The sequence below is a fragment of the Borostomias antarcticus genome, assembly GCF_949987555.1.
Source record: "Borostomias antarcticus genome assembly, chromosome: 22".
Taxonomy (NCBI): Eukaryota; Metazoa; Chordata; class Actinopteri; order Stomiiformes; family Stomiidae; genus Borostomias; species Borostomias antarcticus.
The window spans coordinates 19,003,042-19,030,421 of NC_140255.1; the positions used below are offsets into that span (position 1 = coordinate 19,003,042).

The following is a 27,380-nucleotide window of genomic DNA, read 5'->3' on the forward strand; positions in this document are numbered from 1 at the left end:
TGATGTTTTTCCGCAATTTCATCCGTCCATTTAATCCAAATGATATTAACTTAAACGAGCGCGACTGTGCTCCTTTAAACAAACTCAAGACCGTAACCACAAACCAATCAGCCGTCCCTGTTCTGATGTGCCGTGACCGGGAACTTCCTGGTTTCCTCCTCCTCCTCCTCCTCCTCCTCCTCCTCCTCCTCCCTCTCCTCCTCCTCCTCCTCCTCCTCCTCCTCCTCCTCCTCCTCCTCCTCCTCCCAGGCTGACGGACTTCCACTCCCCCGCCTCCACCTGCTCCCCGTCACGCGCCTCCCTGCTGACCGGCCGGCTGGGCCTCAGGAACGGGGTGACCCACAACTTCGGCGTGGGGTCGGTGTCGGGCCTGCCGCTCTCCGAGACCACCCTGGCCCAGCTGCTGCAGCGGGCGGGCTACCACACCGCCCTGGTGGGGAAGTGGCACCTGGGACACCGCGGCCCCTACGGCCCCACCCACAGAGGTCGGAGGTCGTCTGTTGTGTTTATTCTACTGCTTTCTATTTTGGTTATTTGGTTATTTGGGGGGGGGGGCTCATGTTGTTGGAACAGAGGAGTTGAAAAACATGTTGCTCAGGGACACAGAGATCTGGAACCGGCTGAAACCGGTCTCGCTGCTTGAGGAGTGACACAGCAATAATGTGTGTTTGTGAGATCGAGAGAGAGATAAGCTGTGTTCGGAATCGCGGCCTATTCACTGCATTCATTCATTCAGTGCGTCAGCCATTTTGTTTGTAGTGTCCGAATTCTCCACGGAATTTTCGTTCCCTATATAGTCCACTATTTATTACCCACAATTCACCTTGATTTCCAGGGAACAGTGCATGTACCCTACATTTTCTCCGTTCCCTAGGTAGTTGACTACATGGTGAACCCTATATAGGGAGTAGGGAGTGAGGGAACGAGGGAGCGAGGGGTGGAGATAGAGAACGACAGTGAAAGTGACCTCTTTTTCTTTGTCTCCGGGCAGGTTTTGACTCTTACCTGGGGATCCCTTACAGTAATGATATGGGCTGTACTGACCAGCCTGGCTATGACCTGCCCCCCTGTCCGGCATGTGACCTCGGACCACATGTACACAGGTGTGTTTACACTCGAGTTTCACACACACACACACACACACACACACACACACACAGATATTACTCACATACCCACACGTACACAAAGATGTACTAACTGATCCACACACACAGATACCACACACACACATACACACACACACACAAAGGTTGTGTCATTTTTTTTTTTTCTTCCAATGCTATAATTTCCATTACTGAAACACAAAATTTCCCCCCCTAGGGGGGTCAATAAAATACATATCTACTGCGTAGCCCGTCTCTCTCCCCCCCCCCCCCCCCTCCCCCAGCCAGGAGGGGCGTGATCTCAGAGGCTGTTCCTCCTCGGTGGCGCTGCCCCTGCTGGTGAACAGCAGCATTGCAGCGCAGCCCCTGGACCTGTGGAGTCTGACTCAGCGCTACGCCTCCGCTGCTCTCCAGGTCATACGCAGCGCCAGGTCAAGACGCCGCCACGCAGTGCTACACACGGGTCACAACACCTCTGACCCTCACACAGCTACAGCATCTGTGTTGTTGTTTCTGTTGTTGTTGTTGTTGTTTTGTGTTGTTGGTGTTGTTTCGCAGAGCCCTGCTTATGTAGGCCACAGTTGTTTACAGGTCAGGGAACTCTTGAGGTCACTGAACGACTGTAACCCTGAATACTGGAACAGCAATACAAACATATTTTCAGAAGTCTATTGCACAACCTCCAAATGTGTTTGTGTGTGTGTGTGTGTGCGTGTGTGTGCGTGTGTGTGTGCGTGTGTGTGTGTGTGTGTGTGTGCGTGTGCGTGCGTGCGTGTGTGTGTTTGTGTCTACATTATGTTTCCGGAGGCAAAGATAGGCTCTCTTCTCTCCTGTCACCTAGTCATGGAATAACCCTACAGATAATTGGCACTCACACAGGAGTGTGTGTGTGTGTGTGTGTGTGTGTGTGTGTGTGTGTGTGTGTGTGTGTCTCATGGAACAGCCCTAAAGATAGTTGGCACTCACACAGGAGTGTGTGTGTATGTGTGTGTGTGTGTGCGCGTGTGCCTAAACTGGTCTGACACGTGAGTACAGTCGAGTTCCAGCACGCCGCTTCAATTTTCAACACACGCATGCACACACACACAAACACACACACACACAGCTAAGTAGCGGTCACTCCAACTTCACAGAGCAGCTGTCAAGCCAGCGCGGTCTTTCTGTGCTTGTCCCTAGCCCAGCTGACCCCATTACACCGCCATCTCAGCGCCAGCTACACGCCTCGCGCTAACCCCTCCCTTCACGCGCAAAACGCTTACGTCATGATGACGTTACGCTGACGTCACGTCTCCTAGGGAACGGAGGCAGCCCTTCCTGCTGTACGTGGCCCTGGCTCACATGCACGTCCCACTGGCCCCGCCCCTCCGGCCCCGCCCCCTCCCCGAGGAGGAGGGGGAGGAGGAAGAGGGAGGGGTGTACGCTGCCAGCCTGAGGGAGATGGACGCCCTGGTGGGGGCGATAAAGAGCGCGTCGGACGGGACGGACGGAGGCAGCGACACGCTCATCTGGTTCACCGGTGAGAAACGGGGCTGGACGATTCTCCGGGTGCTTAGACACCCCTCGTGTGTTTTACGTGTGTGTGTGTGTGTGTGTGTGTGTGTGTGCGCGTGTGTGTGCGCGCCCCCAGGTGATAATGGCCCCTGGGAGCAGAAGTGCCAGTATGCAGGAAGCGTCGGGCCCTTCAAGGGGAAGTGGCAGACCAGTAGAGGTCAGTCTACTTCCTGGGGCAGCCTTCTGGTCATCTCTCTGCTTGGTCCAAGTGTTTGCGTTGCTGTGTGCGCGTGTTGGTGTATGTGTGTGTGCGTGTTGCCGTGTGTGTGTGTTAGTGTTGCTGTGTGTGTGTTAGTGTTGCTGTGTGTGTGTGTGTGTTAGTGTGTGTGTGTGACCTGTCCCTGTCCCTCTCCCTGAGGTGGGGGCTCTGCCAAGCGGACCACCTGGGAGGGGGGGCACCGGGTTCCCACGCTGGCATACTGGCCTGGCAGCATACCAGCCAACAGCACCAGCTCCGCCCTGCTCAGGTACACACACACACACACTCACACAGCACCAGCTCCGCCCTGCTCAGGTACACACACACTCACACAGCACCAGCTCCGCCCTGCTCAGGTACACACACACACTCACACAGCACCAGCTCCGCCCTGCTCAGGTACACACACACACATACACACACACAGCACCAGCTCCGCCCTGCTCAGGTACACACACACACATACACACAGCACCAGCTCCGCCCTGCTCAGGTACACACACACACACACACACACACACTAGTACCTGTGTGTGCTATCACTCTGCTTATTTCCAGTAGTAGTAACACTGTAGATGTAGGCAGAGAGTGAGAGACTGTATTATGTATTATGAAAGAGATGAGTGGTACCCACCTCCCCTCCTCCTCCTCCTCCTCCTCCTCCCTCCTCCTCCTCCCCCTCCTCCTCCCCCTCTCCAGCGGTCTGGACATCTTCCCCACCCTGCTCTCCCTGGCGGGGGTGGATCCTCCATCTGACCGGCGCTATGACGGCGTGGACGCCACAGACGTGCTGCTGCATGGAGCTCAGACCGGACATGAGGTAACAGCGCTACCCTGTGATAGATAGACATGAGGTAACAGCGCTACCGTGTGATAGATAGACATGAGGTAACAGCGCTACCGTGTGATAGATAGACATGAGGTAACAGCGCTACCGGGTGATAGATAGACATGAGGTAACAGCGCTACCGTGTGATAGATAGACATGAGGTAACAGCGCTACCGGGTGATAGATAGACATGAGGTAACAGCGCTACCGGGTGATAGATAGCAGCATAGATTGCTAACACTTTACAATAAGGGTACATCTATACCACAGAGACTTGTAGGATCTATACCACAGAGACTTGTAGGATCTATACCACAGAGACTTGGAGGATCTATACCACAGAGACTTGGAGGATCTATACCACAGAGACTTGTAGACTCACTCGTGGTGACACAACACCTTACTAAGACCCTTTGTTTATTCCTTAATTAGTTTAGTTTGTCGCCCGTCTGTATTTGACCCAGGACAGGAGGGAGCACCCAGGACAGAGTGAAGGTCATTCGACTGCTCTGAAAATCAGCTTCAAGGTCATACTGCAGGTTACCAGCAGCTTCATAGCTCGCTTTGTCGATCGGTCGGTCCACAAGGATTTGGTCTGGCGTACGTGGTCGCAGCTAATTGTTTGGGCGGCTCGTGGACCCGCGGTCATGTTCTCTCTTCATCCCTCTCCTTCTCCGTCCGCAGTACCTCTTCCACCCCAACAGTGGCGCTGCAGGCAGGTTCGGGGACCTGCAGACGGTCCGAGTGGGGAACCACAAAGCCTTCTACATCACAGGTGAGAGTCGGCACCACACCTCCAGTGACATTTACATTCTGACTAGTTCTGTATATCTGTATATCTACAACCTCGGTCTTCTGAGTGACAGAGAAGAATAGAAAGTTGAATTGCCTTATATAACCAGTACAGGTACATTGGAATTATTGTTATTGCTTGGCTTTACAGTAACTTATCAGCACTAAGCAGTTCCTCATTCCAGTCCTGGGTACGCAGCTAGTCTTTTAAAGGCAGTTTACTATCCCTAGTCTAGCAGTCTGTCAATTCTATCAATTTGATCCTCATCTACAGTACATATCCCATCCAATCAGGGGACACGGTGTCCTTGCTATAGGCAGTGCAATTAAATAACATTCAAGTATACAGCTGTGCAGAGTCAGCTGTTTTGTGTATGGTATAGGCAAGAGGCAATTGTTCAAGTGTTGTTAGGTGTTGGTTGTCAGGTGTTGACCAGAATTAGGTAACCAGATCAATCAATCAATCAATCAAAGCTTTATTTGTATAGCGCATTTCATACCCAGAGGCAACACAATGCGCTTTACAGAGAACAAGGGAGGTGGGCATACGACCCACTCTCTACATATTCCAGAGGGAAGCAAAAACACAGTAATCACCCGGGGGCCAGATAAGTGAGCTGTAAAAATTATTCCCTGACCCCTCTCAACAAGGCGATGGAGCAAGCTCCTGGAGTATGTTTGTCTACCGGCTAAGAACATTTATAGAGCAATAAATAACATTAAATTACATTTTCAGAGTAAGAGAGGCTAATAACATCCTAGGAGAGACATGGCAAACACTGGTGTATGTCTGTGTGTGCGTGAATGTGCCTGATGTAGTAAGTGACCCCCACGACCCCCCCCATCCTCTCCCCCAGGTGCAGCGGAGGCGTGCGGAGGGGGTACCGGGAGGGCGGAGCTCCACGACCCTCCTCTGATCTTCGACCTGTCCCGTGACGAGGGGGAGGAGTCTCCCCTGGACAGCGGCTCGGAGGAATACCAGGGAGTGGTGGAGAGGGTCAGGAGGGGGCGGGACAAGCTGCTGTGGGACATCGCCACCGACCAGTCGGTCTCCGCGGCCGATTACACAACGGACCAATCGGCAGCTCCCTGCTGTGACCCCGGGCACGCGGCCTGTCGCTGTCACACGCCAGGCTGAGGAGAGAGGGGGGGGGGGGCAGAGAGGAGGAGGGGGAGAGACAGAGAGGAGGGGGGGGGCAGAGAGGAGGAGGAGGGGGGCAGAGAGGAGGAGGGGGGGGGCAGAGAGGAGGAGGGGAGAGACAGAGAGGAGGAGGGGAGAGACAGAGAGGAGGAGGGGAGAGACAGAGAGGAGGAGGGGAGAGACAGAGAGGAGGGGGAGAGACAGAGAGGAGGAGGGGGGGGGCAGAGAGGAGGAGGGGAGAGACAGAGAGGAGGGGGAGAGACAGAGAGGAGGAGGGGGGGGGCAGAGAGGAGGAGGGGGGGAGGGGGGGGGCAGAGAGGAGGAGGGGGGGGCAGAGAGGAGGGGGAGAGACAGAGAGGAGGAGGGGGGGGGCAGAGAGGAGGAGGGGGGGAGGGGGGGGGCAGAGAGGAGGAGGGGGGGGGCAGAGAGGAGGAGGGGAGAGACAGAGAGGAGGAGGGGGGGGCAGAGAGGAGGAGGGGGGGGGCAGAGAGGAGGAGGGGGGGGCAGAGAGGAGGAGGGGGGGAGGGGGGGGGCAGAGAGGAGGAGGGGAGAGACAGAGAGGAGGAGGGGAGAGACAGAGAGGAGGAGGGGGGGGGCAGAGAGGAGGAGGGGGGGGGCAGAGAGGAGGAGGGGGGGCAGAGAGGAGGAGGGGGGGGCAGAGAGGAGGAGGGGAGAGACAGAGAGGAGGAGGGGGGGGGGGCAGAGAGGACAACAGACAGAGAAAGGGGTGCAGAGAGAGGAACTTATTCACTGCCTGCCTCCAGTCACTGACAGACCCCTGTGCTCTAGTTTGGGGCAAATATTTGCCTGTTCTACTTCTTCTGTGATGTCAAAGTGTCCTTGGGCAAGACACTGAACCCCAAATTACTCCCAATGAGCAGGCTGGCACCTTGCCTGGCAGCTGCCGCCATCGGTGTGTGAATGGGTGAATGAGAGGCCATTGTAAAGTGTCCATTTACCATTTTACCATTCTAGTGTGTCATCGGGCAGATAAATGTAAAAAAACTTGAAAACCATGAAAACAAACAAGAGTAAAGATACCAGCCCACTGAGGATCTGTCTGTTTGTCGGTGCTGTATTGTGTTGTTGGCAAGCAAGCAGTAGCTTCGTTCAGGAGGTGGGTCAATATTCGACTGCTGGAAGCGGACAGCCATCGGCCCCCTCTGGTGGCCATTCAGAAGTACTGACACACCACACCATGGAGATGGTACCAGATAATCACCATTACAGATAATTCAAGGACATGGAATGAGGAGTTTGATTCACATTTGTCTTTATTGCTCGGCTCTGGCTCAAAATCATCAGGAATTACAACGGCTCAGTGAAGAGTCCCTCCACCAACACCACCACCACCCTTTGGCAAATTAACAACAGGCATACTGTTTACATCCTATATATAAATGTATATATACACATTATACACACAATAAAAAATAATTCCATGAAAAGCCTTCTCATAACTTATAATAGGTCTAGGCATCAATGTATAATACTTACCTCATATTCAAAAAGAATATTAAGAACAGCCATCTTTTTTACAGAGTAAAAACTTTTTTTTTAACATAATTTAAAAAATTCAACACTTGAACTACACATCAAGTTGTATTGATATTAGTGAAATGAGAGGCCATGTATGCAGTTCAATACTGCACATTTCAACTGTTGATACTTTCTCAACTTCTCTCCAATTCTCTCCTCTCCCCTTCTCTCTACTTCTCCTTCTCTCTTTCTCTCCTCTTCTCTCCTTCTCTCTCCTCCTCTCCTCTGTAGCTCACTCTTGTCAGCTAGCGGTTCAGAGAGGTGGTGACACACTGACTGCATCACCTACACTTACTGTACACTTACAGTACCTACATAATTGCATGGAAATGCATGGAATTGATCAAGTTTCTCTCTGTCTCTTTCTCCCTCCCTCCCTCTCTCCTCTTTTCTCTCCCTCTCCGTCTCTGCCCCCCCTCTCCTCTCTCTCTCTCTCTCTCTCTCTCTCTCTGTGTGGGTGTGATACAGATAATGTCCGTTGGTAAGCTCTAGTCTCTAACCCCATGATGACCCCCTGCCTGTCTGCTGTACAACCTTGAACGCAGATTACAGTTGCTGTGCTGAGTCAGTAACATAGTCCTCTTGTCCTGCAGGTGTGCAGTCAGCCATCTTGAGTCACCCAGCCTTCCGGGGGAAACTGATGCTGGCTGGTACTGGTCTGGGATCAGCTGGCTGGGTCTGGGAGTAGCTAGGCTTGGTGTGGGAGTAGCTTGGCTGTTCTGGGATCAGCTGGCTGGGTCTGGGAGTAGGTATGCTGGTCTGGGATCAGCTGGCTCGGTCTGGGAGTAGCTAGGCTTGGTGTGGGAGTAGCTTGGCTGTTCTGGGATCAGCTGGCTGGGTCTGGGAGTTGGTAGGCTGGTCTGGGATCAGCTGGCTGGGTGTGGGAGTAGGTATGCTGGTCTGGGACCAGCTGGCTGGGTCTGGGAGTAGCTAGGCTTGGTGTGGGAGTAGCTTGGCTGTTCTGGGATCAGCTGGCTGGGTCTGGGAGTAGGTAGGCTGTTTTCCTCAAAGTCTAAGGACTCAGAAAGTCCTGAAACACTCTTTCAACGCGCTTCAACTGCCAACCGGTCTCTACTGCATCCGATTGGCTTACTGGGGTCCTGGGGCGGGATCTTGGGGGGGGGGGGGGGGGGCTGTGTTTCTAGCACTGCTGTCCCGCCTCTTAGCTCGAAAACAAATGGGTCTGATAGATCGCCGGGAAACGGGGGGGGTTCAGATTTTCTGTTTCCTGACCGGAGGAAACTCGTTCTCGTCGTCCAGGCAGACGGGTGCCTCGGCTAACTCGTGGTCAGGGATGACGTCGCCCTTCTGAGCCCCCCCGTCCACAGAGTAGCCTAGGGGGGAGGAGGGGAGGGGAGGGAGGAAGGAGAGGTCACACCCCAGCTATGTGGGACACAGCACTACAGTATGTGTCGTTTCACAACAGAGGGCATCCCAGGTGTGTGTGTGTGTGTGTGTGTGTGCGCACGCACGCTACCTGTGAGAGCAGTAGAGGAAGGTGGGGTCGAGGGGAGGGCAACGGTAGCAGCATATGATTGGTTGGCCGGTTGAGATGCTCCTTCCTCTGACTCCGCCTCTTCCTCAGGCTGCTCTGCTGACGGCTCTGTCTCAAACAGTCTGGAGGAACACAGAGAGACTCAGTACACACACACGCACACACGCGTACATAAACACAAGCACACACGCACACACACCACGCAAGCACACACACACACACACCTGTGTTTCCTGACAAGCACACACTCCCCTCCGTCCTGAAGATCCATGTTGTAGATGTAGAGGAGTCCATCTGAGGAGGCCACCAGAAGCCGAAGCATCTTCTGAACCCTGGATACACACACACACACACACACACACACACACACAGTATACACACACACGCACAGATATAAATGATCGAACAGCTCAAAAAAGTCTGCGTTCCGAATCGCGTACTTCCATACTACAGTATATAGTATGCCAAAACAGGATGTAGTATGCCCCAATACATAGTATGACAGCCACATGCAGTATGGAAGAAATACCAGGATGTCCTACAAGATCTGGTCTTATTTTGCAGTATGCAAGCCAGCACACTTTTCTGACCCACAATCCTGTGCTCAGCAGAAATGATGTCACATGTGCGAGTCACGCCAGTTGGGGACGGATGTCGCAGCCAGGTGTGTAACCATATTGTAGACTTTGGGGGGGACAATGCTTATAAGTTGACTTGTCCTCATTTTTTGGGGGGGGGGCGTTTGCTGATGGTTGAAGTTAAAGCTAGTTGTATTATTAACTGCTGACATGTATGCTTACTGTAGGTTAAAAGTATTTTAGTACTGAAATAGCTGTGAATTGAAATGACATGAAATAATGTCTGATAAATAAAGATAGGTCTTGTCACCTGGACACATCAGTTCCAATGCTTCCAATGCTAATCCAGCACAATGAGAGCGGGATAGCCAGTTAGCTCATGGGCTCACAACAACTAGCAGCAGCTTCCATAACATTAATGGTAGTGGTCAGTGGCTAAAGCAGTTACACTGATGATAACATAAAGTCATCCCCACCGGGAACCCCGGTCTCCTGGGTGGGAGTCCAATGCTCTGACCACTACTCTACTTGTGCAGTGGAGATCGGCGGGTGGGTTTTGGTGTCCTTCTTCCAGTCCCTAGTGTGGTTTGGGGTTAGAATATGGCTTGGGGTTGGGACAGGATCTGATCTATAAGGCAAGGGGTAAAGGTTGGAGTGAAAGGATGAACGTGTGGAGGTTTGGGGTATAGTCCCATAAAGTCATCCCCACCGGGTCTTCAACCCCAGTCTCCAGGGTGGGAGTCCAATGCTCTCACCACTACTCTACTTGTACAGCCACAAACAAAAAAGCCTTGTATGTCCTGCTGCTGGCCCTGTTTTTTAGGTAATGTCGTCATGACATGTCATCTCCATTGTCAGCTACACTGCCAAGCGCACAGAAGGACATGAGATAAAGTTATGGTGCGTTCTTTTATCATTGGGAACTGTGATTCCAGGAACTGAGAAAAACCCAGTTCCCAATGATAAACGCACCATTAGATTAGAAAGTTGGGAGATCTGCTGATTCTGAGCTAACTTGGCTATGGCTACTTTAGTGAACATGAATAGACTAGCAAGTGTTTAAAATCAGACAACCGAGTTCTGGTTATCCAAATTAATTTGGTCACAACAATGTGTGCTCCAGATCAGTGCTAGCTAGCAAATTGAGCAGCTCTAACGTTACCTATGCTATCATTTTAAAAATGTTTTTTAAGAGAAAAGTAGCCCATCTTGGGTTAATGTGCGTGCCGCCATTCAATTATCACAGTTCACAGACAACAGTCAAGTACCGAATGGACGCTCTTTCGTTCCCTGTTCCCTCACAGGAAGCTCTGTCAGCGTGCACTGTGCAGTGGAGCTGTGAGCAGCTTGGAACAAACCAACTGTAGACTACAGGGGGGGAGGGGGGGGTCTCATCTCACACACTTGTTTTCCAACAGAAACATATGAAACAGATCCATGGACAAGGTTTCAAAAACGAGAACATTTCTTTCTTTTTTTTGTCTACTGTATATAATTGAGGGGGACAGATTGGCATATTTCAATATTCCAGGGGAAATGTCCCCTCCAGTGAATACATGGTTACGCCCATGGTTGCAGCGACGGATGTGGTCAAATTTCAAGGCGCAATGTTATGACAAGGTAGAGTGTCCCAATTGCATGCATACTGCGTGCAGAGTACGTACTTTCTAGGGGCAGCTGTAATACGTACTGGTAGTAAAAAGTAGAAGTATGCGATTCGGAACACAGCCTCTCTCTTTCATTCTCTCACTCTCTCTCTCTTTCATTCTCTCTCTCTCTCTCTCTCTCTCTCTCTCCTTCTCTTACGTGGCCAGGGCGCAGACGTTTTTCAGCCCAAACATGTTGAGGCGCACGGTGGCGAAGGCTCGGTCCTGGTGCATCATGTCCGACACCTGGGCCGGCAGGTAGGTGCTGGCGGCCGAGAACATCTTCCCCATGTAGGCCGACCACGTGGGAGACTCCTCCTCCAGACTGGCGAGGGGAGGGAACAAGTCACAAACGGGATCCGCACACACACACACACACACACACACACACACACACACACAAACGCACACTTTGCATGCAGAGTGTGTGTACCTGGGGCTGTGCTGATCCAGTTTGAAGATGTGGACAGTCTCAGTGTTACTGGAGGCACACAGGAACTGAGTGTCCGCACTGAAGGACAGCGAGCTGATGCTCACGTATCTGACACACACACACACACACACACACATATTAGGCGGAGAGATCAAGGATCACAGCCATTGTTTATGTTCTGTGTGTGTGCGCACTGACCTCTTCATGCCTCTGCGGAACTCGAACAGCTTCTGTCCCTCGGGGACGGTGAAGACTCGGATCACGGTTCCCTGGGGAGGAGGAGGAGGAAGAGGAGGAGGAAGAGGAGCGTGAGATAACGACAAGACAGGAGGAGAGGGAATGAGAGACGGAAGCTAGCGGAGCGACTGCTGGGGTCACTTCCTCTCACAGAAGGCTTTACTGACCATGGCAGAAGAGAGCAACGGAAAGAGAGAGAGGACAGAGTGAACTGACCCTTTCCGACGCGCTGGCCAGTTTGGTTCCCGTGGCGTTGAAGATGAGGGCCGCCAGCGGGCTGTCGTGGGCGGGGATCGTGGTCACCGTGCTCTGAGGGACACACGCGGAGCGCAGATTGTGACATCATCAGCCTGCGACCGCCTCGGCAGACAAACGGCTCATTTCCTATTCTGTCCTACAACTCCACGCACCTCGGCCAGATTAAACCCAGAGGTGCGACCAAAGTCGGTATCAACGTTATGAAGCTGTACCAAGGGCATGGCGGCATGGTCATGCACGTTGGTCGGCGCTTCCTATCAAAACCTCACAATTTTCATAGAAATCTGTTTTCACGTTACACACCACAGTTAAACTTAAGGGCATTCACAACACTTGAGGGACTGTTGCCATACCAGTTTGATGGCGTCGTAGACGATGATCTCTCCAATGGTGGTGCTGCCCGGGTAGGCTAGATAGGAGTTACTGTGGTTCACTGAGAGAGCACACAGACCTAGCGAGGTAGAGAGAAGGAGTAAGTCTGTGGGTGTGCGCGTTTGAGTGTGTGTACATTGCTAGGCAATTGTTGACTTATTAGTTATGGACATAATTCCATATGTTCCATCATCCGTTAAAATCTACAAACACTCTTAGGTCTCAACTGCCATGTTCAAACTGTACAATAATATACAATTTCAAATGTTACAGCTAATACACCAGATGTTGTTGTTGAGGACAGGAGAGAACTCACCATTTTAGAATTAGGGTGTAAGTTTGATCACAGTCTAGAAGAGGCATTCCTTACTGTGGTTTTAAAAGTACCAACTGCTCAAAGATGCCATTATACAGCTTGGGTACAAATGTACATTTCTGGTGTTTATATTTGGAAGCCTGGGTAATGTCCACAGACTAGCTGTGAGGGGACCGCAGATGGCAGGAATGCCCAAGACAAAAGCTAAAGCATCGGCAAAATTATGTTCGATGTCTGCAATAACTGTCAGTCTCCATGTATGACGGAGACGCTGCTTCCTGAGACTAGGAAACCTGTTGTTCAGATTCCCAAAGCTTGTATCTACTATTTGTAGATATACAAGAATTCCTTGACAAATGTGAACAAATAAAGATATGGAAATGTCTGTCTGTGTGTGTGCGTGCGTGTGTGAGTGTGTGCGTGCGTGTCTGTGTGTCTGTGTGTGTGTACCTGTGGGGTTGGAGGGGGTGTTGAGCAGCGTCTTGAGCAACTTCATGTCTTTGATGTTGTGGATGTAGACGGACTCCTCCAGACACACCACCAACCTCTGAGACACACACACACACACACACACACACACACACACACAGAGATATTAGAGCACAACCATAAATACAGTACAAAGTTTCACCAAGATAGAGAACCTTAACTTGTTTGTCTGTCTGTCTGTCTGTCTGTCAGTCAGTCAGTCAGTCAGTCAGTCAGTCAGTCAGCATGTCCTATGGGCTGCACCTGTCTGTCCGTCCATCCTATGGCCTATGTACCCGTCTGTCTATCTATCTGTCTGTCCATCCTGTGGCCTGTGTACTTGTCTGTCCGTCCATCCTGTGCGCCTCTCTGTCTGTCCATCCTGCGGCCTGTACCTGTCTGTCCATCCTGCGGCCTGTACCTGTCTGTCCATCCTGCGGCCTGTACCTGTCTGTCCATCCTGCGGCCTGTACCTGTCTGTCCATCCTGCGGCCTGTACCTGTCTGTTGAGCCTGACGGAGAGGATGTTGCTGGAGTAGCTGTAGTTGCAGATCTCTGTTCCCTTCTTGAAGTGGTAGACGTTCATCCGGCGCGGCGTGCAGAGACTGACCACCACCACCAGACTGCTGGAGAACAGACGCTCCACGATGTACACGTCTGGACACTCCACTGGAACACACACCTCCGGTCAGTACCACGCTCGCAGATTTGTCGTTATTTGGGAACACGCATTCATTTACACAAGCACGCACACACACACACACACACACACACACACACACACACACACACGTAGACATGCAGACACACGCCGGCCCACACACAAACACACACACTACAGACTCATATTGTTATGACACAATCATAACAACCGCACAATTGCCTTCTTCCGCGATTCAAAACAATGATTAAACACTTTAAGATAAGGAAACCGCTATTGTGTTTGACCTAAACTCACTCTGTAACTTATTGTGGAGCGTTAGGGAACTTAGTCGCCATTGTTTGTCTATGTGGGAGGTGGCGGGTTAAACATGCTGGTCTTTGGAACTTTGGAGCCGGTTCCCAACTACGTACATCACTACAGTCTAAGCTGACCTCAGATTATCCATGTCCTATCAAGCCAAGGCCTGGAGCTACAGTATGTCACACACACCAACACATAGATGCACACACGCACATTCAAACACCTCAATAGGGAAGAAAACAAACACGGGAGAACACACACGGTCACACCCATTACAGATACACACATGACTAGGACAGGTTTGTTGAGTACTGTACGTAGATGATGGTATTCTTAGGATACATGCAGCCAAGGCTATTCAGACAGGTTTAGTGGACAGGTGGTGTCTGCTGCTTACCTCCCTCGTGGATGCAGTCCATCTTGTCCACAGAGGTGACAGAGAAGAGCCTATAGCCAGCCTTGGTGCCTACAGACAAAGATCTGAGAGAGACAGACAGACAGGCACACAGATAGACAGAATGACAGACAGACATGCAGGCAAACAGACAGAGAGGTACACAGACAGAGACGGGCAGACAGACAGAGGGGTAGCAGAAGAGACAGACATGTAGACAAACATACAGACAGACAAACAAACAGAGCAGAGGAGCAAACGTGAATTATCCTGTAACCCCAACACACACGCTTCGTCAACAAGAAGGAGGCCCACCAGTCTAAGACCATATCACTATATATAGACCACTCTGTCACTGCACACCCAACACTTTTCTTAAACTATAGGGAATCAAATCAAACTTTATTTGTACAGCAGCATTTCATAAACAGAGGCAACACAATGGGCTTTACAGTACAGAGAGCAAGGAGGGGATGGACATAAATTCTACCCCTACATTTTCCAGAGGGGAGCAAAAAACCTGCTCAGCCAGGGGCTGAAATAGGTGAGCTGTAAACATTCCTCCTTGACCTCTCTCAACGAGAAGACCGAGCAAAGCTCCTGGAATGCACATGGACACAAACACACACAGTAAACCCAACCAGCCGTGTCCGCGTCGAGCATAAATGCCGTGCCAACCGGAAGTCTAACACAGGATGTTGTTTTCTAAAGAGCGCCTGCCAGTGCCCCCACGCAGGAAGAAGGTGTCCGTGTGACGACGCGCCCCTGCAGGAAGAAGGTGTCCGTGTGACGACGCGCCCCTTGTTATATAAATATCCCCGGCGGGAGAAATCAAGGCTACCGTGAGTTGTAGTGAGTTGTAGTGAGTTGTAGTGAGTAGTAGTGAGTAGTAGTGAGTTGTAGTGAGTTGTAGTGAGTAGTAGTGAGTTGTAGTGAGTTGTAGTGAGTAGTAGTGAGTTGTAGTGAGTTGTAGTGAGTTGTAGTGAGTAGTAGTGAGTAGTGAGTTGTAGTGAGTTGTAGTGAGTAGTAGTGAGTTGTAGTGAGTTGCAGTGAGTTGTAGTGAGTAGTAGTGAGTTGTAGTGAGTAGTAGTGAGTTGTAGTGAGTTGTAGTGAGTAGTAGTGAGTTGTAGTGAGTTGTAGTGAGTAGTAGTGAGTAGTAGTGAGTTGTAGTGAGTAGTAGTGAGTTGTAGTGAGTAGTAATGAGTAGTAGTGAGTAGTAGTGAGTTGTAGTGAGTAGTAGTGAGTTGTAGTGAGTTGTAGTGAGTTGTAGTGAGTAGTAGTGAGTAGTAGTGAGTTGAAGTGAGTTGTAGTGAGTAGTAGTGAGTTGTAGTGAGTTGTAGTGAGTTGTAGTGAGTAGTAGTGAGTAGTAGTGAGTTGTAGTGAGTAGTAGTGAGTTGTAGTGAGTAGTAGTGAGTTGTAGTGAGTAGTAGTGAGTTGTAGTGAGTTGTAGTGAGTAGTAGTGAGTAGTAGTGAGTAGTAGTGAGTAGTAGTGAGTAGTAGTGAGTTGTAGTGAGTAGTAGTGAGTAGTAGAGAGTTGTAGTGAGTAGTAGTGAGTAGTAGTGAGTTGTAGTGAATTGTAGTGAGTAGTAGTGAGTTGTAGTGAGTAGTAGTGAGTAGTAGTGAGTAGTAGTGAGTTGTAGTGAGTAGTAGTGAGTAGAAGTGAGTAGTAGTGAGTTGTAGTGAGTAGTAGTGAGTTGTAGTGAGTAGTAGTGAGTTGTAGTGAGTTGTAGTGAGTTGTATGGTCACTACAGTGTGGGGGGGAGGGTCAGGTGATTTTGCAGCTTGCAGTACGGCTGCAGAGATGACCTGCAGCTTGCAGATGACCTGCAGCACCTGATATGGGAAGAAGACCGTCTTTGTCTGCGCTGAACTGAGGGAGGTTTGGGCAGACGGGAGGAGGAGGAGGAGGAGGAGGAGGAGGAGGAGGATGAGGAGGAGACAGTCAACAGGACCTGGATGCGGGCCTCGGATGCCCTGGAAAGGCTGTCTCATATTAAGTCAGTCCGTCTCATCTCAAGTTGGCCAGAGATGATTAGAAACGGAGCAAAGCGCCGTTATAGGCTACCTGTCTGGTTTAAGACCCAAGTCCAACAGGTGTGAATACCAGGCAAGCAGACACGCATACCTGTACCGGTACCTTACTGACTAGATGCTTTAGAGTCTCTCCACCATTCCATATCAGCCATCATCACCTTCTAAGAGAAGGTAGGCCTACTTGATGTCTATCATTCAAAATGAGGGCATTGTTCATTCAGGCTTGCAGGGGCATTGTATAGTGGACTCCCCTCGTCCATCCCAGCGAGTCAGTCCACCACACACAGTACAATACAGATCCACAGGTCGGGAAATTAGGTGTATATGTCATTCGAACAAACCAACTTGCACCATAGCCTGTCCACTGGCTGAGCAACCGGGGCCTGTTTACAGCTGGACGCATCTAATCTCGGATGAATATTCGGGTCAGGCAGCACACTGAACAGTGGCCTACTTTCTAAGCAAGTATATAGCTTCATTTCATAAGAACATCATCAGAGACGTGCTTGACAATTGAATGAACAATCATAATAAATCACGCCAGATGACCCACAATTCACCTTAACCTGGGCTGCAAACCAGCAATGAAAACATATAATTTCATTATGACGGGACACTTACGTGGTGTCCTGGTTGAACGAGGCGCAGATCAAGCCTTGGGTCCCTCCCGGACCGTCCGAGGTCTCCCGGGTCTCCATCCCCTTCAACGATCACGTCCTCCTCCCTCCCTCCCTGCTGTCCAGACTGGGAGGCCTGGGTCCGGATCGATCACCCCAGAAGCCCTGCTCCCCTGCTCCTCTCCCCTGCTCCTCTCCCCTGCTCCTCTCCCCTGCTCCTCTCCCCTGCTCCTCTGCTCCTCTCCCCTGCTCCTCTCCCCTGCTCCTCTCCTCTGCTCCTCTCCCCTGCTCCTCTGCTCCTCTCCCCTGCTCCTCTGCTCCTCTCCCCTGCTCCTCTCCCCTGTTCCTCTCCCCTGCTCCTCTCCCCAGCTCCTCTCCCCTGCTCCTCTCCCCTGTTCCTCTCCCCTGCTCCTCTCCCCTGCTCCACTCCTCTGCTCCTCTCCCCTGCTCCTCTCCCCTGTTCCTCTCCCCTGCTCCTCTCCCCTGCTCCTCTCCCCTGCTCCTCTCCCCTGCTTCGCTCCCCTGCTCCTCTCCCCTGCTCCCCTCCCCTGCTCCTCTCCCCTGTTCCTCTCCCCAGCTCCTCTCCCCTGCTCCTCTCCCCTGTTCCTCTCCCCAGCTCCTCTCCCCTGCTCCTCTCCCCTGCTCCTCTCCCCTGCTCCTCTCCCCTGCTCCTCTCCTCTGCTCCTCTCCCCTGCTCCTCTGCTCCTCTCCCCTGCTCCTCTGCTCCTCTCCCCTGCTCCTCTCCCCTGCTCCTCTCCCCAGCTCCTCTCCCCAGGAGCGAAAGCGCCACGCGTCCCAGACCTCGGATAGGTGATCTGCTCTGGATATCAAATGGCATAAACACCCAGCACAACTAGGCTGAGTGGAATAATATGCACATATGCATTCCAATATCTCACTGAAACTACAGCTCGCCGTTATCCCTTTCACTTCCCGAGCACAACACCGCTGTTATATTATTGTTATAACTTCAGTCCGTAGACAACAGAGCAAAACAGCTGAGGGGTGCATGCGTCACTTGAACAGGATGTTCTATTGGTTGGCAGAGACCGCCTCAAAGCTATTCAGACATCTGATTGGTCAATTAGGCAGTCACCAGAACAAGCCCCACCCCTTCGGACAAAACCGCGTTTCCATTGGCTTGCTGGACCTTCATTCTTCACACGAGGAATTGTTTTGATCATTTTCATTGGATGAAGTCAGAAGCCAAGGCATGTGGATGGACTGTCTGGCAGACAGTTATGATAAATTATATTATCCTCCTCTAGTCAGTCATTCTGTGCAGGAAATAACTCACTGGGTCATGCATTACACACAGACGAGACAACAACAGACATTAATGCATCTATTGAATTCTGTCATATCAAAGTAGATCACGCAGTGGATGTTAAACATATAATCGAATCAGTTTGAATCTAGAATATCCCTTTTTTTTTATTTTATTTTTTTATTTTTATAAATCTTTATTAATCAAGGTACAAAACAGTACAAAATGTACAGTACAAAACAATACAAATTAGCAACAATCAATCAATACAAATAATGAAATAAATCAAATTTAAAAATAATACCAGAATCTAGAATATCCCGTTATTCTGTGGCTTTCCCCCCCTTTGACGTCACGATCTCCGTGCGTTCCTCTTTAAGGTTGCTACGGGTTACGGCTCGCGTGTCAGAACGAGGCGTATTGACGTCACTGACAGCTCGCGATTGGTCCCGAGCTGCATCACGTGGGGCAGCAGGTCCAGGGATCGGTTAGAAATCCAAGCAAGAATTTGATCCTCCTGGAAAGAAAAGACCTCTAAACCGGGACAGCAGCACTGGGCTCGGTCACATCGCACTTTCTTGTAGGTACTTGCATGTTTCTGTAGTGAATGCGGACGGCCTAACGGTCGCTGAATACGCAGCGGATGTGTTTAATGAGAGAGAGCTCAAGATGGCGTCTTTGGATTGGTCGAGGGCTTTCCAGGCCGAATGCTAACAAGCTAGCACGCTAACCATAACGGTTACACGGTTACAACCGATCTAAAACCTGCTACGTATTGATTTGCATGTTTGTTTGATGTGTTGTTGTTGCGAAAAATATCTTTATTTTAGCTCTGTTGTGCTTGACTTGCTTATGTTAGCCAACTAGCTAACTAACGTCGGTTTGCTAGCACTAGCCTACATCTTCCCTATCGGATTAATGTGCTTTAGCCATCTAACCGTTAGCTAGTTCAATTTTACAACTCTTATTTCACCAGCTCCTCAAAACACCCACCAACCTGCTCATTTAGCTGTCCTGGTACCGTTATATCTCTTGCGACCTGATTGCTGCGTGTAATTGGGTTTCTCTGTGATGTCTTCCCGTTGCATCTGTGCTTGGTTAAGCAGCAAGGTCATTATGAGCGTTTTGTGGTGTTTTATGATTTAACAGCTGCCTAAAAGTTCAGCCTGTGGGTGATGTGTGCTCCACACCGGGTTTGGAGAATGTTTTACTTGATCTTTACCGTAGACGTAGCTCGCCACAATCTTGCCTCCTTTAGGATAACTAATAACCACAATAAAATGGTATACCATCTGACTCTGATATCATAATAATCAGATTAGCATTGATCATATGGTAGGATGATAATCCAGGACTGCTGCTGTATAGATTGACATGTTACAAAACAAAGGCCTCAATAGGCTACAGCTGTTTGTGGTGTCAATTAGTGATCATCAGATGATCTCAGTCAAACAACTAACAGTGCTTAGTCACACCTCTTTCTCCGTCTCTCCTGTCATTCAGATTTACTTTAACACACACACACATTTTGGCTACTCCTAAAGTCCCGTTGAAACACTAACGAACCCTGTCTCTGCCACAACCCCCTCCCTCCCTCCCATCCCAGTTCTGAGGTCGTAGGTCGTGATGGCGTCGGGCAGTGTGAGCAGCGAGGAGGAGAGGAGCTTGAGGGAGTGCGAACTCTATGTTCAGAAACACAACATCCAGCAGCTCCTCAAGGACTGCATCGTCCAGCTGTGTACCTCCAGGCCTGACCGGCCCATGGCCTTCCTCAGGGAGTACTTCGAGAGGCTGGAGAAGGTGTGTGTGTGTTGTCTGTCATTTGTGTGTTATTTTTATCACCAGAACAGAATTGGTCAGGACCTTCCCGAGTGGTATGGGATTAATGTCCCTTCAGTCATCCACAACTCAGAGGGCTCCGTTGTGACGATGCCTATTAGCCACCTTGTTGACCCCTGACCCCGGCTGTGGCTCAGGAGGTAGAGCGGGTCGTCCCGAATTGCTTCCAGTGAGCAGGCTAGCACCTCGAATAGCAGCTCGCCTCCATTGGTGTGTGAATGTGTGTGTGAATGGGCGAACGAGAGGCCATTTTGTGAAGTGCTTTGGATAAAAGTGCTATCTAAGCGGAGTCCGTTTACCATGACCATGTCACAGGAGGAGGCCAAGCAGATCCAGCAGCAGAGAGCCAGCGGCTCGCGCTCCGACTCCCGTGACGAGGAGGTGTCCCCTCCCATGAACCCCGTGGTGAAGGGTCGCAGGCGGCGAGGGGCGTTCAGCGCCGAGGTCTACACAGAGGAGGACGCCGCCTCCTACGTCAGGAAGGTACGGGCATGAGTCATGACACACACACACACACACGACCAGACACCAGCCTTCCCCACGCGCACACACACACACGACCAGACACCAGCCTTCCCCACGCGCACACACACACACACGACCAGACACCAGCCTTCCCCACACACACACACACACACACACACGACCAGACACAAGCCTTCCCCACGCGCACACACACACACACGACCAGACACCAGCCTTCTCCACGTGGACACACACACACACACACACACACACGACCAGACACCAGCCTTCCCCACGCGCACACACACACACGCGACCAGACACCAGCCTTCCCCACGCGCACACACACACAAACACACACACACACAAACCTTTCTTTCTCCAGCCTTGTCTGCCTCCTGTCCGGCTGTGTGTGATTGGATGGAATGCTTCTCCATGTGATGTAGTAGTCCAATCCTGGGTGGTTTGTGTATTCAAGGTCATTCCGAAAGACTACAAAACCATGGCAGCCCTGGCCAAAGCCATTGAGAAGAACGTGCTCTTCTCACATTTGGATGACAACGAGAGGAGGTTTGTTAATTTCTCGCCATTTGTTGGCGTTGGCTTGTTCATTTTATCTATCTTTTAAATAAAAGTCGGGTCAGCCCACAGTTTGGATGTGCTGTAACTGATCAAATCACATAAAACTTTATCAACAGCGACATCTTTGACGCCATGTTTCCAGTTACCTACATCAACGGGGAGACGGTCATTCTACAGGGTGGGTGTTCATGTTCTCACGTTGACGTAGTCACGGTCTAGAGATTTCATTGCGAGATTGAGGTCAGTCGAGCTGTCTCTTTAATTTGTCGGAGATACACTAACAACGTCTTTTCCTTCCTTGTGCTCAGGTGACGAGGGTGACAACTTCTACGTCATCGACCAAGGGGAGATGGATGTGAGGACCTGCTCCTGTTGTTGTGTATTAGGAATTGACGTCATGCGCGCTTCACGTGCATACCAAAGAGCATGCGCTATTTCAGGCTTCCAGACGGAGATCTGAAAAGACTGGTTTTTCGTCCCGTCACTATGACAGGCTCATTCCGTCTGTGACTCTGTTGTCTAAAACCGAGCTAAAAACCCTCAACGTAGAGAGTTATGTGTCAGTTTTATGGGCTTTTTAAGTGTCTTTGTTTTCTTGTGCCCCCCCCCCAGGTGTATGTGAACAACGACTGGGTGACCAGCATCGGGGAGGGGGGCAGCTTCGGAGAGCTGGCCTTGATCTACGGGACACCCAGGGCGGCCACGGTCCGGGCCAAGACCAACGTCAAGCTGTGGGGCATCGACAGAGACAGCTACAGGAGAATACTCATGGTGAGTAGGGGCCCACAGGAGATCCATCCAGGAAGTCCAAATATGGAGCTGGATAGAAAACGTGTGACCCACGTTTACGCCCCTTCTCTTGTCTTCGTCTGCAGGGAAGCACCTTGAGGAAGAGGAAGATGTACGAGGAGTTCCTTAGGAAAGTCTCCATTCTAGGTGAGTCCCCAGTCCTCCTGGGTCTCAACTCGGAAGGGGTGTTTTGTCTCTGAGTCTTCGCGGCGTGGAACGGAACTGAAAACCCGGCGAATATCCCAGACGACTCGAGCGCATAAGCAGCCTCTGGCTACTTCCCGTGGATCCATTCTGTCCAGTTTGGGTGATATTGTGACGTCCTGTCCTGGCCCCTCCCCTCAGAGTCTCTGGACAAATGGGAGCGCCTGACCGTGGCCGACGCCCTGGAGCCGGTGCAGTTTGAGGACGGACAGAAGATTGTGGTGCAGGGAGAGCCTGGGGACGAGTTCTTCATCATCCTGGAGGTACACACACACACAGACACACACACACACACACACAGAGATATATACACACACAGCCACACACACACATATATATATATATATACACACACAGCCACACACTCTCTCACACACACACACACACACACACACACACACACACACACCGATATATATACACACAGAGATATATACACGCACAGCCACACACACAGATATATATATATACACACACAGCCACACACTCTCTCTCTCTCTCTCACACACACACACACACACACCGATATATATACACACAGAGATATATACACACACAGCCACACACACGCATATATATATACACACAGCCACACACACACTCTCTCTCACACACACACACACACACACACACACTGATATATATATACACACAGAGATATATACTCATACAGCCACACACACACAGATATATTTACACACAGCCACACACTCTCTCACACACACACACACACACACACACACACAGATATATATACACACAGCCACACACTCTCTCACACACACACACACACACACACAAACACACACACACACAGATATATATACACACAGCCACACACACACACTCTCTCTCTCTCACACACACACACACACACACACACACACACACACACACACACACCGATATATACTCACACAGCCACACACACACAGATATATATACACACAGCCACACTCTCTCTCACACACCGATATATATATATACATACACACACACACACTGAGGTCTGTGTTCCGTGTTCCTCAGGGTTCTGCGGCGGTGCTGCAGCGCCGGTCGGAGAACGAGGAGTTTGTGGAGGTGGGGAGGCTAGGGCCCTCCGACTACTTCGGTAAGAGAACCTTAGAACCTCGGACGACCTTTTAGAACCTCGGACTACCTTTTAGAACCTCGGACTACCTTTTAGAACCTCGGACTACCTTTTAGAACCTCGGACTACCTTTTAGAACCTCGGACTACCTTTTAGAGTCCTCACAGCGACCTGTAGTAGTGGGACACCCCTCAGGCAACTCTGTTTTCATCTGGACCATATAGTATTATTTACCATTGTTAATCGAGCACTTCCCCGATTAGCAATCAGCTTTGTATCATTCCAAAATCTGCATTATGTTACAGTGAATGTGATCTTTCTTCCCAAATTTTCTCCACAAATTGTCAAATGATGCATCAGTGATGTCATCAATGCATCATTTAAGCTTGAAGCTTTACTTTAATAGCTGTTAATTGACTGTGTGTGTGTGTGTGTGTGTGTGTGTGTGTGTGTGTGTGTGTCCGTGCGGTTGTCTTCCAGGTGAGATCTCTCTGCTGATGAACAGGCCCCGCGCCGCCACCGTGGTCGCCCGCGGCCCGCTAAAGTGCGTGAAGCTGGACCGGCCGCGGTTCGAGCGCGTCCTGGGACCCTGCTCCGACATCCTCAAACGCAACATCCAGCAGTACAACAGCTTCGTCTCACTCTCCGTCTGAGGAGACGCCTCCTCCCTCTACCTCCCCCTCCTCCTCCCTCTACCTCCCTCTACCTCCCCCTCCTCCTCCCTCTACCTCCCTCTACCTCCTCCTCCCTCTACCTCCCCCTCCTCCTCCCTCTACCTCCTCCTCCCTCTACCTCCCCCTCCTCCTCCCTCTACCTCCCCCTCCTCCTCCCTCTACCTCCCCCTCCTCCTCCCTCTACCTCCCCCTCCTCCTCCCTCTACCTCCTCCTCCCTCTACCTCCCCCTCCTCCTCCCTCTACCTCTCCCTCTACCTCCCCCTCCTCCTCCCTCTACCTCCCTCTACCTCCCCCTCCTCCTCCCCCTACCTCCCTCTGCCTCCCCCTATCTCCCCCTCCTCCTCCCTCTACCTCCTCCTCTCTCTGCCTCCCCCTACCTCCTCCTCTCTCTACCTCCCCTTCCTCCTCCCTCTGCCTCCCCCACCTCCCTCACCTAAGCCCCCCTCTCCTCCTCTCCTCTCCTCCTCCTCTCCTCTCCTCCTCCCCTCTATCCTCTTTCTAGACCCAGGGTCCACCAATGCAATTTTGCTTTTCGTCACACTTTTTTTTTCCGTTTGCTTACTTTTTTTTTTGCTGTTATTTTAACACACGTTAAATTCGCTGCTCCACGACCCCCCAAGTGTACGGCTCAGTTCCTTAACACATGTACCTGCTTCTGGGAGCCTCTCTCAATATCTCTGTTTTATAACTGGTTTGAACTCCGGGCAGGATTGTTTGTTATAGGGGTCATTCTCATGTTACATGTGGCCCCGCCCAGTGATGAGGTAGGACAATCAGACTTTTACCATGCTGAAGGAGGCAGTCATGCTGAATATTGTTTCCAGGTGTATTTGTGCTAGTTTGGCCCCAGTAGAGGAGACCGCATTTAAAATTCCATCAAAGAAGAGTTTAAATTCCATCAAAGATGTACCAATGTAGAGGTTGCTGAAGAGGTTTGTTGAATATCTAATTCAACCAGATCTAATCCACCAGAACCTTAGTAACTATTGGCTGGAAGCATAGGATAGCACTTCATTGTTCCACCATTTTAGGTTCTTAGACTTTGATAATCGGTTGTTTCCATCTAATGTTTTCACATTCTTCCTCCATCGTTTGAATCGATTGGCTCGGCAATCCAATTCATCGTTGTTTTTCCTAGTTTGAGTGAGTTTGTACAACTTGAGTTTTCATTCGTTGTACAGCTACCAAGCTAGTGCCAAATGTTGACACATTGTTACGCTGCAAAGACTTGTAGCCATGGAAACAGACTCTGTTCACCCTGAAACATGAACCCATAAACTCAAACAGGAAGTAGTCATTTGATTCTCACCGCTGATTGGTTGAATGACCATAGACGAATCGCCTTGGCTATGAGGCAAAAGCATGGAGTATTAAGTGTAACCTCAGTATTCAGCATTTCTCAGTATACACCAAATAACACCATCACTTTACTCGTATGTTTTTAAAACATATTATATTATAATTACAACAGTTATTAGAGTTATTGTCATGATCCTTATTGTCTCAAAGAATTAACGTTTTGGCTATGGTTTGGAGTGATGGTAAACTTAAAGGATAAGGACACTGAATTTCATGTTTAGCCCTATTCCTGGCTTCCCTGGCATGTATCTGACTAGTACAGTACATGTATCTGACTAGTACAGTCTACATATATCTGACTAGTACAGTCTACATGTATCTGACTAGTACAGTCTACATGTATCTGACTAGTACAGTCGACATGCCAGGGAAGCCAGGAATGGAGCTAAAAATGAAATTCAGTGTACATATCCATTAAAGTATGTTTAAATGTCTTTTGTAAATGCTTATTTTTCCATAAATTCTATTTTAGGTGTCCAGTGCCACAGCGTAATAAAATGCTTCTTCTTGTCATCAGGCAAAACAGTATGTTGTCGTATTGTGTAAAACGTCATGGGTTCAACTTTTAAAAGTAGGTGAAAGGTTAATTGAAGTAAAATTTCAGTTGTTCAAAAGGTCAAGTCTCCGAAATTGTAGATTGTTTCATGGATTCGGGCCTTTTGAGTATATTTATGTATTTAAGCATTGTAGAACTTCAGAAGTGAGCTGAGAGAATCCTGAAGCCCAATGACTTGGGTGATTGGAGCTTTTACCAGATTGACTGCGATTTAAGTTGTTGCTTTAAAGGTATAGAGGCGTTTTAAAGCCGAGCGAGAGGTTGAATGTCTTATCAGAGTAGGTGATGACCGTCTCCCTCAGGGAGGGTGTGTGTCCTGCAGCTGCCCCGTGTTGCTCAGTGTAGCGGGGATCTTGTCTAATATCTCATTATTTACTCCTTGCTTAACTGCTTGACTTTGATGACTTATCTAGATGGCATAATATGTAACTCTGCCTTTTCTACCGGCTCCTACGGACTCAGGTTCGTTCTATATTTCTGCTTCTCTGTTTCTCCCTCAACAACCCTTCTAGCCTTCTAACAAATATTACCCCTGGAGTAATGTTCTCCGAGGTATTCTACCTTTTTCCAGTCTCTTCTGTGTGAACAGGTGTGTGTGTGTGTGTGTGTGTGTGTGTGTGTGTGTGTGTGTGTGTGTGTGTGTGTGTGTGTGTGTGTGTGTGTGTGTGGATGGATGGATGAACAAGTTTGTGGTGTTGACGTGGCTCATGAGTAGGATGTGTGTATTACAGAACACCGCTGTGATAAAACGATTACATTTTCATGACAGGTTAAATGAACCTGCCCTGACCCCCCCCCCCCCCCCGGCACGTCCCGTGGATCTGACGTGGATTGGATAGGTGTCGGCTAGCTTACTGTTGACTTTAAGATCCTCAAGCGGCGCTTCTGGCTAGTAGGGGGGGTGTCAGGGCAGGACTTAGATTTCCAGACTGCTTCTTCTGTTACAAGTATTGATATGAAGTCATAATCTCTCGCCATTATGAGAGGACTAGCCCATGAGAGGACTGGCCCATGAGAGGACTAGCCCATGAGAGGACTGGCCCATGAGAGGACTAGCCCATGAGAGGACTAGCCCATGAGAGGACTGGCCCATGAGAGGACTAGCCCATGAGAGGACTAGCCCATGAGAGGACTAGCCCATGAGAGGACTAGCCCATGAGAGGACTAGCCCATGAGAGGACTAGCCCATGTCTCCTGGTCTCACTGCAGTGGTCCTGGTTTGCCTTAGCTTACCTACCTGGGGTGCACAGTATAGGTCCCCCACCCTCTCCTCTCCCCCCAGCGGTGTGTATGGTCTGGGCTCTGAGAGACCCAGAATCCCCCGAGGACCATTCTTTTTCTATTTCATCCTGATGATGTCTGTGTTTAGTTTGACCTCCTGTATGTGCAGAGATGTTTTATCCTTTTTGGTATAGATTGTTCCAGATGGCAGTTTAAGCAATAAAAAAAATCAAAATGGTTTGCATTGTGGCGGCCTCCTTTTTTCTTTTGTATTGATGTTCAGTGGGTTATGACACTTTTCTGAATTATGGAAAACGATGGTAATTTTGTTTAAAACGTCAAATGTAATGTTCAGTGGAAGTTC

At 50.1% G+C, this 27,380-nt stretch overlaps 3 protein-coding genes across 5 annotated transcripts in view; 2 read left to right on the forward strand and 1 right to left on the reverse strand.

Moving 5' to 3' along the window:
* arsg (arylsulfatase G) overlaps positions 1 to 5,615 on the forward strand; it is a gene marked incomplete at its 3' end in the record, with an annotated part of 9,865 nt that extends 4,250 nt beyond the window's left edge. The window contains exons 4-12 of the mRNA XM_084456251.1: positions 250 to 485; positions 992 to 1,103; positions 1,391 to 1,537; positions 2,402 to 2,622; positions 2,734 to 2,814; positions 3,016 to 3,124; positions 3,556 to 3,676; positions 4,370 to 4,460; positions 5,335 to 5,615. Of these exons, the coding sequence (XP_084312377.1) occupies positions 250 to 485; positions 992 to 1,103; positions 1,391 to 1,537; positions 2,402 to 2,622; positions 2,734 to 2,814; positions 3,016 to 3,124; positions 3,556 to 3,676; positions 4,370 to 4,460; positions 5,335 to 5,615 (1,399 nt within the window). The remainder of the gene's footprint in view (positions 1 to 249; positions 486 to 991; positions 1,104 to 1,390; positions 1,538 to 2,401; positions 2,623 to 2,733; positions 2,815 to 3,015; positions 3,125 to 3,555; positions 3,677 to 4,369; positions 4,461 to 5,334) is intronic.
* A 2,390-nt stretch (positions 5,616 to 8,005) lies between these two features.
* LOC311323922 (WD repeat domain phosphoinositide-interacting protein 1-like) lies at positions 8,006 to 17,061 on the reverse strand. Its single transcript, XM_084456253.1, has 12 exons — positions 16,974 to 17,061; positions 14,322 to 14,404; positions 13,460 to 13,629; positions 12,943 to 13,039; positions 12,158 to 12,255; positions 11,763 to 11,855; positions 11,508 to 11,578; positions 11,310 to 11,417; positions 11,037 to 11,201; positions 8,877 to 8,984; positions 8,635 to 8,774; positions 8,006 to 8,491 (listed from the first exon to the last, which is right to left on the reverse strand). The coding sequence occupies exons 1-12, from the start codon at positions 17,048 to 17,050 to the stop codon at positions 8,370 to 8,372; spliced, it is 1,332 nt and encodes a 443-aa protein (XP_084312379.1). The 5' UTR covers positions 17,051 to 17,061; the 3' UTR covers positions 8,006 to 8,369.
* A 1,635-nt stretch (positions 17,062 to 18,696) lies between these two features.
* On the forward strand, positions 18,697 to 27,218 carry LOC311323923 (cAMP-dependent protein kinase type I-alpha regulatory subunit-like). 3 transcript variants are annotated; one of them, XM_084456255.1, is made up of 11 exons: positions 18,697 to 18,816; positions 19,843 to 20,036; positions 20,391 to 20,558; positions 21,019 to 21,110; positions 21,239 to 21,300; positions 21,431 to 21,477; positions 21,735 to 21,893; positions 21,998 to 22,058; positions 22,257 to 22,378; positions 23,145 to 23,226; positions 23,686 to 27,218. In XM_084456255.1, exons 2-11 carry the CDS (start codon positions 19,863 to 19,865, stop codon positions 23,856 to 23,858), a joined length of 1,140 nt encoding a protein of 379 aa, XP_084312381.1. In that variant the 5' UTR covers positions 18,697 to 18,816; positions 19,843 to 19,862; the 3' UTR covers positions 23,859 to 27,218. The 3 variants fall into 3 exon arrangements, with proteins under 3 accessions (XP_084312381.1, XP_084312382.1, XP_084312380.1); XM_084456256.1 differs by having other exon boundaries at positions 18,704 to 18,820; positions 19,843 to 20,042; positions 20,406 to 20,558; XM_084456254.1 differs by having other exon boundaries at positions 18,704 to 18,820.
* The last annotated feature ends 162 nt before the right edge of the window (positions 27,219 to 27,380 follow it).